Source organism: Apteryx mantelli, chromosome 9, assembly GCF_036417845.1.
Source record: "Apteryx mantelli isolate bAptMan1 chromosome 9, bAptMan1.hap1, whole genome shotgun sequence".
In the NCBI taxonomy this organism is placed as follows: Eukaryota; Metazoa; Chordata; class Aves; order Apterygiformes; family Apterygidae; genus Apteryx; species Apteryx mantelli.
Window position 1 is genome coordinate 20032909 of NC_089986.1, and position 17506 is coordinate 20050414.

Consider the following 17506-nt stretch of genomic DNA (forward strand, 5'->3'; position numbering starts at 1 on the left):
CCTCCCGCGCCGGCCGCCGGCTCCGGCCCGCTCCCATAGCAACCCGCAAACACTCGCCCTGCGCATGCGCCGCCGGCAGGCCTGGCGGCTGCGGCGCCCCCTGGCGGCAGCGGCGCCCCGCCCCTGCGCGCTTCCCGCCCCTCGCGGGGCCTCGCGGCCGCGGCCCCTCAGGCGCTGCGCTGCGCGGGTCCTTCCGCGCCCCGCGAGGGCCAGAGCCGCCGCTGCCCGCGCTGAGCTCCGGCCGCGGCTGCCCCGCGCACCCTCGCGCCTCGGCGAAGGCAAGGCGCGGGGAGCCGCGCGGCGCCCAGCCCCGCCGGGGCCGCAGAAGCACCAGATCTGCGAGGGGCTGGGCCGGGCCGGGCCGCACTGGACAGCGATAAGAAGCCTCGGTGCTGAAGAGGCGGCCTGACAGACGTGGGGAGGCCCTCGGAAAATCGAATAGCTACCACATGACTAAAAAAATGGCCGAGGGTTGAAAAAGAAATACTTGAAGAAAAACTAATCAGTTTAGTATTTTAAAGGGAAACTCAAGACAGATAAATGAGCAGGAAAATACGGTTTCATCAGAGACAGGAGAAAAAAAAACAATGTATTTGAAAAGAGATAACCAACAGGGAATCATTAAAAGATAATGGATTTACAGAACAAAAAATCTGAGGCAAGCTTTAGGCAAGAGTGTCTCATCAATAGGGGGAAGCGGTGAACACGCTGATTTAGTCAGTCTCCTCATAGCCCTTGTTGACAGCAGGTCAACAGAGCACCGTCCAGGTCTGCGTTTAACAGCACACAGCTTTTCCGCAAACATCCTTATGGTGCCCCACAGCTTCGCTTTGAAGACAGTCCTCTGGTTTTTTGAAAGTCAGGAAGTAAAATACAATGGCCAATTCCAGATTTACTTCAGGACATGGCTGGGGGACAAAGTGGTTTTCGGGTTTTTCATTTCCATTTGTTTGTTTTAATTCTTTTTAATTGTCTTATTTGTACGTGGAAAGCCAGTTGTCTTGAGGAAGATAAATATTTTCATTGAAAACAATCATTCCCAATTAAGCTAAACAGCTTTCCCTTTGAATTGACTTACTTTGAACAACCTTATTCAAAAATAACTTTTTGAACAATCCCTGCTCCTGGTGGTCTCCAGTTTCTTAATAGCTTTTTGTATTTGTTTTCATAATCTGTATCCACCCAGATTATAATTTTTGAATATAAACATTTTCTGTTCTTTTAATTTACATGATGCTAACAATGAACATGCCATGGATACTGCTTCCTACATTAACTCCTTCCCCTCTGTTCTTCATAAATACACATCCACGCAGCCTCTCTGATGTATTAGTTAACAGTAATGAGAAGTGTTACATTTAATTTTTTTAGTCAACTTTAAAGCCTTGCTACTTCTGTACAGCAAAAATTAGGCATATCTCCAGTTCCACTCTAGTTCATATAGTAAACATCTCTTCAGTCTTGTACTTCAGGTTTGTATTTACTTCATTGCATCAATTATTGTCATATTCTTGAGAAATAAGTTTTTCAAAGTTTTCTTACCATATGCCAAAGAGCTTTTTTTTTTTCCACGAGACAGATATGGCAAATGTCACCCCACTCTCAACAGGGGAGAAGGAAATGGGATGACCTCAGAGCCCCATGACATCATCCCCCGGCAGCCCTCTGCACCCTCTCTCCTCGCTTTCTTGCTGTGAATCTCCATCTAAACCCGCACTCCTCACAGCTCATCATCGCCCAGGGTTGAGAGGCATTAACGACTCTCGGAAGTTGATCAGTGGAATCACGGAGACCAGCCTGGCTCTTGCCCCCTTTCCTTGCCTCTGTGAGCACAAGACTCGGGAACAGTGGAGTCACTATGGAAAAGCTCTTAGCTCTCTGTGCAGCCTGTCCCAAAGAGGCTCCGGGATAACGGTGTTGGTCAGTCTTTTCCTGTACAGTAACTAAGAAAAACTGCTGACGACCTGGGTGGGAACAGTGCTACGTTATGCTGAGAAACAGGTTTTCCCAGAGTGCCACCCAGTACAGGCCTGTGTGCAAAATAAACATAAAGTAGCTAACAGCACGTATGTCTTTCTGACAAAATGGCTCCACAGTCATAGCGCAGGTAGGGTTACCTAGGAAAGCGTCAGACAGCCTAGGTAACGACTGCGGGGAAGGAGCGTGGGAAGGACTTGAATACAGCTAATCCCTGGAGCGCTAGCCAAGCGAGGACACTGATGATGCACACAGGCGGGTAGGCAGGTCGACCTGAGGTCTATACCACTAAATCCTCACTGCTGTTTTTACCTGCATTAGCTACGTTACAACCACACCCCATTTTGCTGTGTAGACGTCTGGGTCAGCTACAAGTGCTCTATAGCCTGGTAGTTACATTGCTGTCTAAAAACTGTTGATACTTCACAGCCTGGACATTTCCAGCACACAGCTTCGCTACTTAAACCTCACATCAGTGGTGGCATAATAGACAAGATAAGCTTTCTAGAAAGAAGGAACATTCGTCAAGACACGAAGCTGGATGAGGTTGTGGTAATCCAAACGTTTATGGTATTCCTATGAAATGTCTAACCAAAACCTGTCTGGTTTATCCACCTGCATCACTTAGTCTAGAAAAAAAAGCATCACCTCTCCCTACAGACCTTTCCTCATTTATATCACAGCTACACCACTACTACGGGACTGCAGGCATACAAAGTTGAGCAGAAATGCAACACTTTAGAGTTCAGGGAAATAGTCAGCTAGCACGTAATTTTAGGAGGAAGAATTTTAGCTAAGACTGCTGGGGCGTAATTGGTACCTTGAAGTTTTTAGCATCCAAAGACTGTAACACAGTATGTCTGCAATGAACAGGCAGCTTCAAAGAATACACACTGTATAAAATTCAAAAATATCTACACTGGAAAGACAAATGAAATGCTGAGACATACAGCCAGGATCTGCAGCAGTTTTTATCTATGGATGAGGTGATCAGCTTTGATGTTCAGAGATCAAAAGTATTGATGTTATCAGCCTGGAAGGATAATTTATAAATCAGTTGTTCCCTGTGTGCATTTTTGCTTGTGTCAGCAGTTTGCAGGAGTGGCAGAAAGTTAAGATACTATAAACCTCGTTATCAGTCAATGTCAAAAAGCCTTTGAAAGGCTGCAATACACTTATCTGAAGCACTGGAGACAACTGCATTGGACAGTATAAGGCAAAATTAATACAGTTCAATGAACAGCTTCCTCTTGAGAACTGTGAACTTCTCTCTATCATCACAAACTCTGAATACCTCTTTTCTTGAGCCCAAGTATCATCCTAAGAATAAAAAGAAGAAAGTGTTTCTTACTCAAGCACACTCTCGCTTGCAGAGAAGAGTGGGTTTTAGGCTTCCTGATTTAAAGTAGTATCATGACCCACTTGTTCTCAAGTAGGTCAGTCTGTGGTATGCTGAACTAAATCAGAAAGGCCAGCCCAAGAGTTGTCTGAGTTAAGGGAAAGATGTAAAAAGCCACTTCCTATTTCTGTTATGTTAGTCATGAGCATAGCGAACTTTTACTAAGGGGAGTTTTTTGCATGTTGTTCTTTTTCATAACTGTCAAGGTCTATCAGATGCAGAAAGACTGTGCTCTGATATTTCCTTTTTCTGCTTGGCTAATTAAACAGGTTTAGGTAACCCTTCTCGAAGTTGTTTTATTTATTTATTATTTATTATTTATATATTATATATATTGTATATTATATATATAATTATTTATTATTTATAGTTATTATTACAGGAATAGGGTTCCTGTTTCCTCCTGCCCAAACACATACGTACCCGTGCACATGTACGCTTCCCTGCTCATTGTTAGAGCTGCTTCTCATTTCTGCTCTTATCTCCAATGCTAATGATGACACCGCAGCTGTGAAAATGTTAAAACCCTGTTATCTATATAAGGAACATGAATTTCCATGAGTTTGCTGTTTGCTAGGTAACTGCTATTCTGGGAGACAGAGCTGACAGCATGTTCTGCAACAGACAGCACCCTCTTTTCTAGGGATTCTCCATTTTTCATCTTTGTATGGCGGGTTATCCAGAATAAAAATATATATAGTTACTATTTGCCTATGAAATATGTCACCTACAAGTTTCTGTTCACATGGCTAGACACGTGTGTTGAGTACCTACCAGAGATAACAAGAATATGTACCAGAAGAGAACAAGATTTTTCTTCTTTGCTCTTTTCTTCCATCTTCCACTTCCGACACACTGCTTACTTTTCCCACACAAACATGCTAATTCCATACATTTTTAATTCTTTCAGTCAAATTTTCACTTAACTGAAAAAAGTTTTCCCTTTCTATCCACTTTTTAAGGGAGAGCCTTCTTTCCTGTCTTAAGCTTGCCAAGCTGATGAGTAGACTTGGAAACAGAAAAGACTCAAAGCAAAAAAACAGTAACATGTATTTCTCCTACCTTCTCTGAGAAGGATTCAGAAATGCCTTTTATCTTTCTTTCCATGGTCCAGACTGTAGGTGGCTGAAGACCTTTTGGTTAAGCAGAGCTTTGTATCATCCATTTAATATGGAGCTGACAAAATCAGGTAATTACACACAAATTCTGTGGTCAGACTGCCTGATCTGCAAGATGAAAGCCAGTGAGTTATCCTGATGCACCTACTGAGGAAAACAGGAGCATTTCTCCTCCGTGTACCTAACCTACTGTTGTATCAAACCACTTTGAGACAGGAGGAAACAAAAAGCTCCTGATGAACAACAGGATTTCTCCTAAGCCTGCAGAAGAGATGATAAAGATAAGCAATCAAAGCCACTTCCTTTTAGAAAACACAGCTTCACTAGAGTCAATGCATGTTCATTTCACCATCCTTTTTCATTTAAAAAGTCAAAATAACTCATTTTGGCTTTCATATTTCATTTCTATGATGCCAAAATGTGTTAGTATTTCACATACACCTGTATGTTTCCTACACTGCTGTGCATGCCTTCACTAAACATGGTAGGCCTACTGCATTGCCTGTTTCATGTTTCCTAAGTTGCCTTACCATCATGTTGTTGTACTTCATGTAGATGTTCAAAACATTGCACATATCGCTCATTCATTGTAATTAACATTAATACAGCACTACACACTTTCAAATTAACAAAACATTACTGCCTATTCTAATAACAATTTCAATCAATGCTATAGAGAGAGCACCTCTTTGAGATTTGAATTATCATTCTGAAAGACATTTTGACCATTTATTCCTAATCATAACACTTTGAAACATTCAGATGCCCACTAGAATAGAAAATCACATTTTTCAACCAGGTCTAGTAAGTCTACATTTAAAAAAAATCAATCACAGCAGTAAGGTATCTTGCCAGAATACTGTAATTTTTGAGATATGTGTGACAAAATTACATGAAAGTCTTGGTTTTTACTCCTCAAATCCAGATATATCAAACAACCAGAAAGGTTGTTTGTACATGAGGTAATTGCCGCTTTTGAGTGAATAGCTGAAGTCACCATACTGACCACTCTACAGCTCTGAGTTAATCTGCTACACTACATCTGTCATTCACAGGTTCCCACTTGCCTACTTTGCAAGTCTACAGTGATCTCACTAGCTTCGTACCTGACCAATGATTTTGCAAGACCATTAAACTACTAGTTTAACCTTGACGCTGTAATTGACAATTTCACTGTTAATTGGACCACTTACTTGAACCCATCGCACTGATACCTCCAATTAGATGGCTTGACCATTCAACTCATAGCACCTAACTATCCCCCACCCCAGGTATGAGTCTAGATTTTTACAGGTTTGCAGTGGTTCTCTGTCCTTGCTACCTAATAACACTACCTACACTTACCTGAATAGTTACTACATGAATCCTGGGTACACAGTTTATCTCTTTGCAAGCCATGTTCTTTCAAGAACAAGCTATCTTTTGATTAACTTTTATCATCATGGGTAAGCATGTGTTCATGGCCAGTTTCCTTTTCCAGAAGCTGGTTTGTCCCTTTCTCTCCATGAGCATGTCTTACCAATTAAGGTATTCACCACAGGAAACCACAAACTAACAAAAGAGCATATCTGATATCTTATTACAACTGTTTATGTTTGTCTTCTTATAGAGTCTCATTCACCATGGCATAGGAAACAATTAATGTCAGCCCTTGGGCAAGCAAAATCTTTACTGAAATCTGTGGTGATTACATCCATCCCTGGCTGTAAAGAAGGGAAGGGGAAAAAAGCCATAAACCAAACTGACAAAAAGAATGTGCAAATCTTCAGCTTTGACTGGGACTGCAATTTGTTGACTGAAAAGTAGCTCAACATCATCATTTCTGATAACTGAAATAGTGCTCACTGCAAGAAAAGTGCTCACTTTGGGAACGTGGCAATAGCTTTACCTTCAAATTTCACTGCTACAGCTACTACTCAAAAAGCACAGGTCAGATATCGCAAAATCATGAGACTAGCTTCAATATAAGAAATGTAAAAAAAAAATGTAAAAAACAACTGAGTTCTTCTTATTCATCTTTTGTTTTCTAAGGTTTTTGCCGTAATTTTGAGGGCTAGAAAAAACAATCACTCTTAAAGAATGTAAGGGATGAGATTTTTAGGAAAATCAAAATATTCTGGGAGATGGAGTATTGTTGTGAGACAACAAAATCCTGAAAAGCTAGTACACTGGAATGGCTTGAATCCAGAGCTTATAACAGAGATTCAGCCAAGAGCGCTTCTCGACCATCCCACTAGATGGATCTAGGCAGTCCGGAATGAAACTCTTCGTGTCCCTGAAATATTAGGAAATAGTAAGTCCATGAGACACCATGGTGAATTTGCATTGTTTTGCATTGCAGAAAGAATAGGATGGACCTCTGAACGTAAAAGTAAATTAATATATGTAGGAATTAATGGTATATTTAATGAACCCTAGCAATTGCATCTCATGGATTCCTTTGACATTCTTTGTCCTCTCTGTTAATGACAGTATTAACAATCGGGGAGTAACCAGATTTAACAGAGACTGAGGTAGAGACTTTCTATCCACAGAATACGTACCATACAAATTCAACTCCCATTTATATCAGTCACCTCTTGTGAGAGGTGGCTCTTCTTCCATGGATTTTCATATCCCTTTGCTGGTACCATTAGTCTAGGAAAATCTGCTATGTGCAGTGCCTCTTTTCCTCACTTTTGTATGTGCAGCTGTGTGTGGCTGTGATGGCAGATAAAATCCCTCCAGTATAGGACACGCACTGTAAGAGTGCCAGGCAGAACACCTTATATGGACACTATATATGGCATATCTGGTTTTTCAGGGACTCTCAACCCAGACTATCCGTTATCTCCTTGAGACTGAGAAAATTTAAAAAAAAGAAGAAGAAAAAAGATTTTAATTTACAGTTAAGGAGTAGCAACAGTAGCTAGTTCCTGCTCCAGGAACATGGCAATGTAAGTGCAGATACTTATGTTATTCTATTTTGCGGATATAAGTTGAATTCATATAAGTAAAATTATGGAAATGCTGTTGTAGTAATAGTTGTTGTAGTAATAGTAATAATTAATAATACTATTTTAGACTCTACTTTTTCTGGGAAGTATTTGCTTTTTAAACATACAGTATTTAAATTTCATCTGTTATCTTTACATTAAAAATGTGTTTTGAATTGCATAATCTTTGAAAGATGCTATAAAGTCAAGGAAATTATTTTTGGCAAAAGACTATGAAACAAGAGCCCGGTTTTATTAATGGTAACTATATGAGCAATACACTATGCTCAATACACTATAGCAGCCACAGCACCGTATCAATTATATAACACTTTTTAATGTTCACAGTAACTGAAGATATAATAGATATGGTAGAGATGAAAAAGGAACTTTTGCATAATTCTTATTTCAAAAAAAATAATGACTGCTCAACCTCAAATGTTAATGGTCCAGAAAAAACAGGAGTAAATCAGTAGCAAGCATGCAAAAGTGTGAGAGGAGTCAATTCTAATCTGTGCTGAGTTCCAGAGAGCATTTGTACATCTAGGTCCATTTCAAAAGCCTTCATGAACTCATATCTTCCTCAGTCTTTTGCTTTGAAAAATTAAGAAAAACTGCTTTAATAAAGTAGTCAAATTCACTGGCCCAAGGAATTCAGTGATGCTTTATCAGTTACTTGAAATTTGCATTTGTCTTAGGTCATATTTTTCAATCTGTGAATTAATCCTGTCTGCTGTCAGGCAGATGAGTAGTAATGGAAAAATCTGGCTCAACCTCACCAGGTTAGCTCCAAAAGCAAACTTGCTGTCTAAACCCCTTTTCTCTGGTTTAAAAAAAAAAAGAAAAGAAAAGGAATGCACTATTTTTTCAGGGCACAGGGAGCATTTCTTTTTCAATGTTGTCCAGTGAGCATTTTCTTAGTTTTAGTGTTAAGGCAAGCAGGCCAGAGAAACATTCAAGCCTTACCATATTTATAAGCAACATTCCACTATAGGTATAGCTATAAATGTGTTCAATTAACATATCATTCAAATGTGTCATCAATGGCAAGTAACGTATTGATTTGCCTGTGTTCATCACAAAACGTTTTATTTTTAACTAATGCCAACAGCTCTTAGTGAGCTTTGACTGGAAGTCATCTGCACCTGAAAATGCACAAGGAACAAGCAGAGCAATTTGAAAACCTTTGCCTGGGTTCGGACAGCAATGCTAGACAGCTAAAGCTGATACCTGCAAGAACAGCACAACCACAAAATCATAGGAACATAGATCGTAGCTTGCATCTATGTAAATTCACACAATTGTAACCAAACTGTTATAACTTATCATACACACTGCATAATATAACTAAAAAGATAAAAGTATGATGATGGAAGTTTGTACAAGACAGAGATAGAAGTCAGAAGACTAAAATCTTCTAATATGGTTCGTATTTTGGCAAGGGATATTGCCCACTGCCTGATATTTGGGATAAGACTGGCAGAGCATAAAACAGCTGAGATCAAGGTACAGAAGGCTTTTTACAATTGATCGCCTGTATTGTTTTGATGTTTATCTAGTTGGGTGTATGCCATTAAATCAAGTGACGGTTTCATAAGCCCAAAGCCCTTCTGCTTTCAGGAGTTCCCCTGTTTATTGCTGAGCAGCATTACAATTGAACTATTTATTTCTAGTTAATCAAAAGTGAAGTTCAGTTACACATGGGCTCGTAGGCACTGGTAATTCAAACTAATGGACCAGTTATCAACACCACTATGAAAGGGCTCAAGGTGTCACTGTCACGAAGCACGCTCGGTAATGCTCAGTCTTCAGTGAGCTAATATGCTTGAAAGCGTTCATACCCCAGGCTAAGAAGTGCTTCCTCCCATTTGTCTTGCATCTGCACATGCTTTATGACCCATCTTTGTGTGGAAGCTGGGGAAAAAAAAAAGAGATGAGGAACAACATTCCTCCGCTGATGGTTAGAAGATACAATTAACTGAGCAATAATTCAACAAATAACTTAATACCTGTGGTAACTCATGAGATACAGCAGATTTTATGTTTTAACAGCAAAAAGCAGCAGAATGGTTGCTATTCCTTAGAAAAACCACCGTCCGTGTAATCCTAAGTTATTTTTATCAACATCGTTGCTACCTTTAATTAACACCTACTGTTCTGAACATTTAAACACACAGTGTGTACAGGGACAGATGAAAGTGCGTATTAAGAACCGTTCCTCATTGTATACCTTTTTCCATATAGCTTTTTTTGCATTGAGATAATGGCATAGGACTGTCCACAGATATAAATAGGTAAACTATAATGTTTAAACACATTTTTCCGCTAGCCCACATATCCACAGGTTACTCATGCATGAGACAGTACTAACCAAGAGCAGTCATGCTATAACTGAATTTCTTTAAACTGGTAACTTACACAATAACATTAATTTCACAGAGTTACTGACAGCTGCTCCATGTAATTGGTGACAGCCCTAGTGACAGCACTTTTCTCTGTTTGTAAGGAAGGCAACAATCATGGTTACTTTGTGTTGGAGTGGGAGAAAAACATTAAGAGATGAGTAAATCAAAATTTTGATTCCATATGTGAAGAGAAAGTTTTCTGACAAAGATCTCAAAATAATGAAGTGCTGTAATGTCCTGAGTGGGAATGGAGCGAGATTGCTTTAGAAAATAAAGGGATTTTTTTTTAAAAAGCAAAAAGAAAAAATAACAGAAAGCAAAGACATGCACAGGAGTCAATACTAACATTCCAGCAGGCGCAGGAATCATGGAGGACTGGTCTCAAAAGGGCGAGAGCAGGGGACTTCAGAACCGACGTACGAAATTGCGCTGACTCTGGTGGCAAGACCCTCACATCCCATCTCGAGTGAACTTGAGCTGTAATAAAAAGGCTCTCTGGCATTTTGCAAGAGAAAATAACTGGTCACAAAATATTTTTTTAAATAAATGGAAGGAAGAAATCCCCCAAAGTACAGAGGAAATAAACTCACCTACACAAATGCAAAACAGGTGCATCTTCCCCAGAGAAATTAGGATGAAGGTTTTCCTAGAAATGGTCATCATTTTCAAAGCTACCAGAACTTTTACTGTCACTTAAGGTTACTTGCTCAGAAAAACAACTCCTCCAATCTGATGATTTTAGAGGTACAGCACTTGCTTATAATGCCTGCTTGCGACTTCAGGAATTCATGAAAGAACATGCTGTTTTTACAGGGAATTTCCCACCAATAGCCTGACAACCTCATTAACCTATGTTGTTGAGCAGAGGAACCAATTTTCAGGTGATTTTTCTCCTCCAATGAGGTTGACCATAAAAAAAGCATTCAAGTGCAAGAAGAGGAACTAAAAAAAAAATCCCACAAGTCACAGCTCTGTGGATAGAGCACCTAGGCTTTTGTGGAGATGGAGCTGTGGCTGACAAGAGGAAGGAGTTGCAGAAGTGATACAGAACATGACACAAGCCCGACTTGTGAGTACAGAGAGTCACCCCCTCAATTTCAGACATCAGTCTTCACTTTCCTATTCTGCTCCTCAGCTTTGAATTGCTTACCTTTGACTCCTGGCTTTTCTGCACAAAGTTCACACACAGCTCTGGTTCCTAAAGTCTCCACTGCTCTCTGCAGCTCCTCTCCCACTATTTTGCCACTCCTCCCTCCTCCCCAAACTTCTTCCTATTTCCCCACTTCACTCCCCCGCACCTTCCCCCATCCAACCTCAGCACCCATGTCAGTGCCAGGCACCACATTTAGGATTTTGCCAGCAGCTATCAAGTATTCTCCTTCCCTCTTATCCCAACACTCCCTCAAACACCCTGTCTATTCCCAAGGTAGGCTTGGGGGAACCTCAGCTTGATACTTTAATATGCATCCATCAACTGTATCTGTTCCATTTTGTTGGTGCCAGATAGCCCCTGAGCTTTTTGGGTCATCCTGTGCGGGAACAAATACCAGCGCTGGCAGAAAAGGTCAGAGTTCTGCAGTTTACTCCAGTCCTGTTAAGAAATTCTGGAAATTCCCAGGCAATGTGCTGGGTAATGACTCCTCTCTGGGATGGCTATAGCTACTTACATTATATCCTTTGTGAGGGACATGGAATCCACCTATTGGAAACTCTGAAACCAATTCAGCTTGCTCCTTCAGAGCTTCACCTCCAGCAAACTGCAAGTTCCCAGGTTTGCAGGGCCACAAGCAGGTTGCGCAAGTTCTGGCAGGTTTTGAAACTAGAATCAACAGCCTTAGATTCACAACCACCATAGAAAGAACATACCAACTCCTGTCTCAAGGACACCAAGAAATGCATAGCTGCAGCTGAGTGTCTACCCAACATTTAAATTAATGTTCCTACCTCTGTGATTAAAAGGTACCAAGAATCAAAGCATAGATCTGTCTGAAAGACTCTGGTGCTGACAGTGAGAAGATGCCTACACAGCCTGCTTGGTCACACCCCTGAAGTCCAGGCTCCCAGCTTCATCCTGTGCCCCCTCCCTATGCCATGAAGATCCATTGCTTTTATCAGGCATCATTTGTAATGCCCCTCTGAAAATTTCTCCTGCAGAGATGACCTTTAGCTGAGAGCAGACAGTATTGGCACAATCATAATCCTCAGTGGATGAGCTAGAAGCTTGCCCTGTAACAGTGCATGTAAGGTTTCTCCTGAACAGATACAGGAACTAGTAAGAGAAATTCCCTCAAGTTTGATTAAGATGAGATCAAGCCAAAAACAGGTCTTCGTGGTCATATATATACCTGCTGTCTGCGAGAGGAAAAGGTTTATATCCTAAGGAGTTTGTAAGTACCCATAGGGCGAACAGAGAGAACAAGCTGGGCTGTGGCTTTAATAGGTGTGAATACACTTGCATAATTGTTTCAGCCGGAGGCTCACAAGCAAAGGAATTTATTTCAAGGGAGAAGTTACCTTTTTCAATTAAAAAAAACGTATCACATGTAGACAGATTCATTTATTTTTTTTAAATCTCCAGTTTTCATTTTTCACACAAACAGACCTTGTTTAACAATAGTTCAAAATGTATTATCATGCTAAGTAGAATTAAAAGGAAACATATTTTGGCACAAGAAAGTGCCAAAGAAGTAACAAAATAAAGAGAATAAATAACCTGCTTTACATATGCTGAATAGCACACAGCACACATACAAAACAACTATGCAATAAACCTTATAGAATACACACTCTGTACAATAGCTTAAGGTATTCTTTACTGAATAGTAAGCTACTGTCATATATTAGCAAGTAAAATAGAAACTTTAACAAAATGCTTAATTCAAGCAAAACAGTGATGCAATATGAATCAACCTGAGGAGTTCAACGGTTCCAAAGAAGCCAGTGACAGTGGTTAGTAAGCACACAACAGTGTACAACACAACAATCTCAACCGAGAGGTTGAACCAAGTGGTTCTTCAGCCACGTCTGTGTTTAGTTCCCTGCTGGAAACCACATCACATCGACATCCTCTTGAGCTTTTGGCTGTTAAAAGGAATGAGAGAACGCACATAAATCATCTCAGCCACAGATCAGTTGTAGATATCTCTCTCCCAGATTTAGCAAATACAGGGAGAATAGCTCAGGTGGAAAAAGGACATATGACACGACTGTCCCAGAGAGGAATCTAAAAAGTAATCACGTCTAACAGGAGACAGAAAAACAAACATGTTCAGAATTGCCATCAGAAGTGGCCTCCCAGAGATGCAAGAAAAGGGCTTTTACCTATGCTCTGTTTTCATCAACCTAACAGATTTTAGATTTTTAGATTCCTACCTCAGCCAAAGAAGATGCCTCTTCACCCAGGCTTCCTTAGGATTTACACAGGCGTTCAGTCCACTCTGGGTATGGAAACTGGAAAAGAAATAACGGTAAAAATATTAGTGAATAATCGTAAAAACTGCTGCTAAAAAAAAAAAATCACATAAAAAATCCTGCTAGTAAATACTATGAAGCTGTATTTAGTGAAACAGAAAAATTCATCGTGTTACTCCATATAAAGAATAGCAACTACTTTTCTAAACACCAGTTAGATAAGGGATGCTACACACCCCCTTTCCAATACTGCATGAGCAAAAAGAAAAAACTAATGGAATTTAAACACGATAGCTTCTTTAGTCTTGGGGATCTTTTTTTGTGCCCTACGACTGTATTCAATTTGTTGAAGACATTGAGACAAAGAACTTTACTGGATGCAAGAAATAATTTGTGATACTAAGGAGAACAGTTGCTGTCAAGCTATGGTGACAGATCAACATTTAGGAGGGCTAAATCCTTGTGAGACAATTTCTGATCTCTGTGAATTAAGACAAGGCTCATCACTTATGTGACTGAACAGGTTGCAGCAAGAGAACAGCTGGTGTCGGCCAGAGTTAGGCTAAACTGAAGACTAAGCGCATCCTTGTTTACGCAGCTGATTCCTAAAATGCCAGGTTTATTATTTACATTGTGCAGCTATCCTGTGATTTAATAGTCCCTATCAACTACAGGTCTTGCAATATTTTGTGTACAAGTATTATATATGATCTACTTGATTAAACTTTTGAAAAAGGTACCCCCCCCCAAAAAAAAAATAAAAAATAAAAAAATCAAGCTTACAATGTTCAAATCATTGTTTTTGCCCAAACAGACATCCTAAGGCTAATACATGACTCTCAGGAAAAACACAGGATCTCCCGAAAGGTTACTTACATGATTGCACTGATATCGCAGACCTCGCTGGAGAGCTGCTCAGTATAGCCCTTTATGGCCCACCGAGGCAGGCGCCCTTTGCTGTAGGAGAGGCAGCAATCTTGGTTGCTTTGCGCTGGAACGAAGGAAAACAGCGAGGTAAATAAAAGCCCTTCGGACCATGCTGCCGAGGGCGCCCGCTGCTCGGCCCCCCGACTACCCCGCTCCCCGCTGACACAAGAGAGGAGGCAGGACGGCGAGGAGCAAGCAGCAGGCTCTTAACGTCCCTTCCAGCTCACATCTGGCAGCGGGACGAAGGCGCACACACAGATGTGCGCACACCCCCCGGTGTGGCTGGCACGCGCCAGAGCAGCGCCGCGCACCGCTTGCTCGGGCCGGGCGCCCTGGCTCACTCACCTTGGGAGGGACCGGACAGCAACAGCACCAGCAGCCCCAGCAGGGAGGCCAGAACCAAGCTCTTGCAGTTAAAGCCAGCCATTCTCACAGCACGCTGCCACTGTGCTCCTGGGCGCTCCGACGCTCCTGCCAGCCCTGCCGCTCCGATACCTGCTTATAAAGCAGCAGCGGGAGCTGCGGGAATTCACGCGCGGGCGGGTTCCAGCCTCATCACTGGGTTTCCCCATGGCAAATTCCATTGTGCCCTATACGGCCCGAGCACACCTTCCTGGTGCTATAAACTGAGTGCGGCGCACCGGGGATTTTTTTTTTTTTTAAAGTAGGTTAGGGGAAAAAAAATCAGCCAAAAAGCAAAGGAAATAAAAGTCTGTGAGGTAATGGTTCTGTGGGTGAACCATAAGTGTATTTTTAGGGGCAGAAGTGTGGGCTGTGAAATGAGGAAAGTCAAAATCTGAATGCTACCTGCAGAAACTGCATATTTGCATTGCTCTAGTTTAATAAACCCAAATTTGGGGCAGAGAGAGGTGAGCCTAACCCAGACAATCATCTCAATATAGCATCCTCACAGAGGCTGGGTAGCTCTGTCTTCTACAGTACCAAAGGACTGCATTAATATTTGCTGGTTGGCCAGCACAGTAACATCAGACCTCCCAAATTACTGCTTTCTGAGCTTTCTTAGTTCTAGATTGTAGTATTAGTGGGTCCATGTAGGCCACATTCAGTATTCATGGAAACGGGTTTATTTAGAGTTTCTTTTACTGTATACTTGCTGCAATCACTTTCTGCCTGTTCATTACACATCTGAGCTATTGAGTTTTAAAAGCAGCTTGGAACAGGAGCTAGGTTTTCTACTGAATTCTGTACAGAATGCATCAATGTTTTTTCATAAATAGCAGCTGTGTTTAATTGCCTTCCCCTGACAAGCATTGCAACTCTTGCACGTCCGACTAAAGTGGACACAATCTTGGGTTATAGAGTAACCCAAGCTTAAAGGTAGCTTCTCTCAGTTAGGGCTCAAGGACGTGGGCAGCACACTGGGTCGCTGCCTGTTCACAGATACTCACCCCTCTGTTCTTCAGAGACGGTCGGTCCTACGCATCTCATGAAGGATACCATCCTGTTATTTCTTCCTAGAAATGTAAGAAATCAAAGTCTTTTGGAACAGCTCATTATTCATAGAAATCAGTTTCTCTATATAGTAGCCAGAATTAGGGAAGCTCGTATGGCTGGGGCGCATACAAGTGGCCTTGCAGCATGCCCAGCCTCACGTGTGCTAGAGATGCTTCTGCTCAGAGCCGCTGGCACCGGCCAAGGGAAAGGAGAAGAGGCAAGGTCCCGCACCCTGACATACGCTGCTTTTTTTACTGCTTTATCGTGCGTAATAGGATGCCATAAAAAGAAACACAGCTAAAAGCACAATGCCACATGTCTCGGGACACAGCTACGTCTGAGCTGTTCTAAGTCAGCACTCGGCAATGCTATGGAATAGCTAACTGGAGTGATAGCATCTGAAATGATAAAGTCCAGCTTGGCAGCATTTTCCTGTTCAGACAGATAGGAATGGTTAAATATGAACCACTTAAAAGCATTTCTAGATTAAGAAGTATCAACAAGCACAAGCAGCACCCAGGTACAGGCAATAAACCAGTCTCTCTCTCTCTCTCTCTCACTTCTCCCCCTTCCCCCTTTTTTAAATAATGTGGAAGCTACATAGGATTCTGGAAATTCTCCCAGATTATCCAGTAACAGTCTTAGAGGGGTTTTTTTTGTTTTGTTTTTTTAAAAGAGTTCACTGCATCCAGTCTCTACCAAGAAACTGCCTTCAAGAAGATGTGAAAATTAGGCATTGGTTTATCATTCCTCATTCCTCCCCTTCCACCCTCCCACCTCACTGTAGTATGAATACTAGGAAAATCTTCAGCTACTTTGAAAAGAGAATTTTCTAAGAGTGTTGAGATAGTAACCATATCTTTTACCCACAGATTAGTATCATGAGCATCAAAAGCATTATGCAAACACCAATTTAAGGAGTTGCTAACAGAGACAGATCTAAGACAGAGATCAGTTTGTCTCCCATATTGATAATGTACTTGTTGCTGCCTAGGGCCCACTCTTCCCCTTTGGGCTGGAGGCTTGAGATATAGCTGACAGAGATGGTTATAGGGTTTCTTGCTTAGGCAATACACCTTGAAAAAACTAATAATGCCTTAACTGGCTAATAAACACACCACTGTTATTATAATATTACTGCACAGTTATTTCATTGCAAGTAATATTGAATTGCAATTCTATTGCTTATTATTAGTATTGATACACTGGTTACATTACTAAATTGGTTATATTACTATAAAGAAAACTTGTAAGTCACCCATATAAGTGCTGTTAAACTCAAATTCTGTCGCTTTTCCTTACAAATTTAACCCTTCTTACTCCACGCTCGCACGCCAAGTCCTTCAGACGCAGACCCGACGGGAGCCCGGCAGGTCGCCCGCGGGGTCCCTGCAGCATGCCGGGGCCGCAGGCCGGCTGCGGGCAGCCCTGTCGGCCTCCACACTCCTGCTGCCACAGCGTCCCCCTGTTTTTTGCTCTCCACCTGATTTTATACCTTTTCTGCATTTTCTTCTTTCCCTGAGCCCCCCTTGCACCACCCCCGCACCTCCTTTCCTCTGCCCAGACTCCTCCCAAGCAAACAACCGCCTAATTACTCATTGGGCCCAATTCTGTTAAATCCCTGCCCAGATGTGGCGTTTCCAGCGCCGTTACCTAGGCAGTTCTGGCTTTCTATGTTATTACTGATGCAGTTATCTAGATGGAGGTGGCCTTGCACCCCAAGACTCCCTTCGGACTCCGGTTCGCACTGGTTGTATTTCATTTCCATCATGTGGTTTTTTTTCTTTTTTTTTTTTTTTTTTTTGGACAGAATCCTCCTCTTTTCACTTCAGGACCCCT

General features: G+C 41.6%; 1 protein-coding gene across 1 annotated transcript; it reads right to left on the bottom strand.

Annotated features, from left to right (window-relative positions):
* Positions 1 to 12560: 12560 nt before the first annotated feature.
* On the bottom strand, positions 12561 to 14639 carry CCL20 (C-C motif chemokine ligand 20). The gene is made up of 4 exons (XM_013944332.1): positions 14558 to 14639; positions 14162 to 14276; positions 13247 to 13324; positions 12561 to 12955 (listed from the first exon to the last, which is right to left on the bottom strand). The coding sequence occupies exons 1-4, from the start codon at positions 14637 to 14639 to the stop codon at positions 12928 to 12930; spliced, it is 303 nt and encodes a 100-aa protein (XP_013799786.1). The 3' UTR covers positions 12561 to 12927.
* Between the last annotated feature and the right edge of the window lie 2867 nt (positions 14640 to 17506).

Coding starts and splice junctions, on each gene's coding strand:
- CCL20 (XM_013944332.1), bottom strand. CDS start 14,639: ATGGCTGGCTTTAACTGCAAGAGCTTGGTTCTGGCCTCCCTGCTGGGG. Junction 14,277..14,557: donor GCTGTCCGGTCCCTCCCAAG/GTGAGTGAGCCA, acceptor CCTTCGTTCCAG/CGCAAAGCAACCAAGATTGC. Junction 13,325..14,161: donor TGCGATATCAGTGCAATCAT/GTAAGTAACCTT, acceptor TTTCTTTTCCAG/TTTCCATACCCAGAGTGGAC.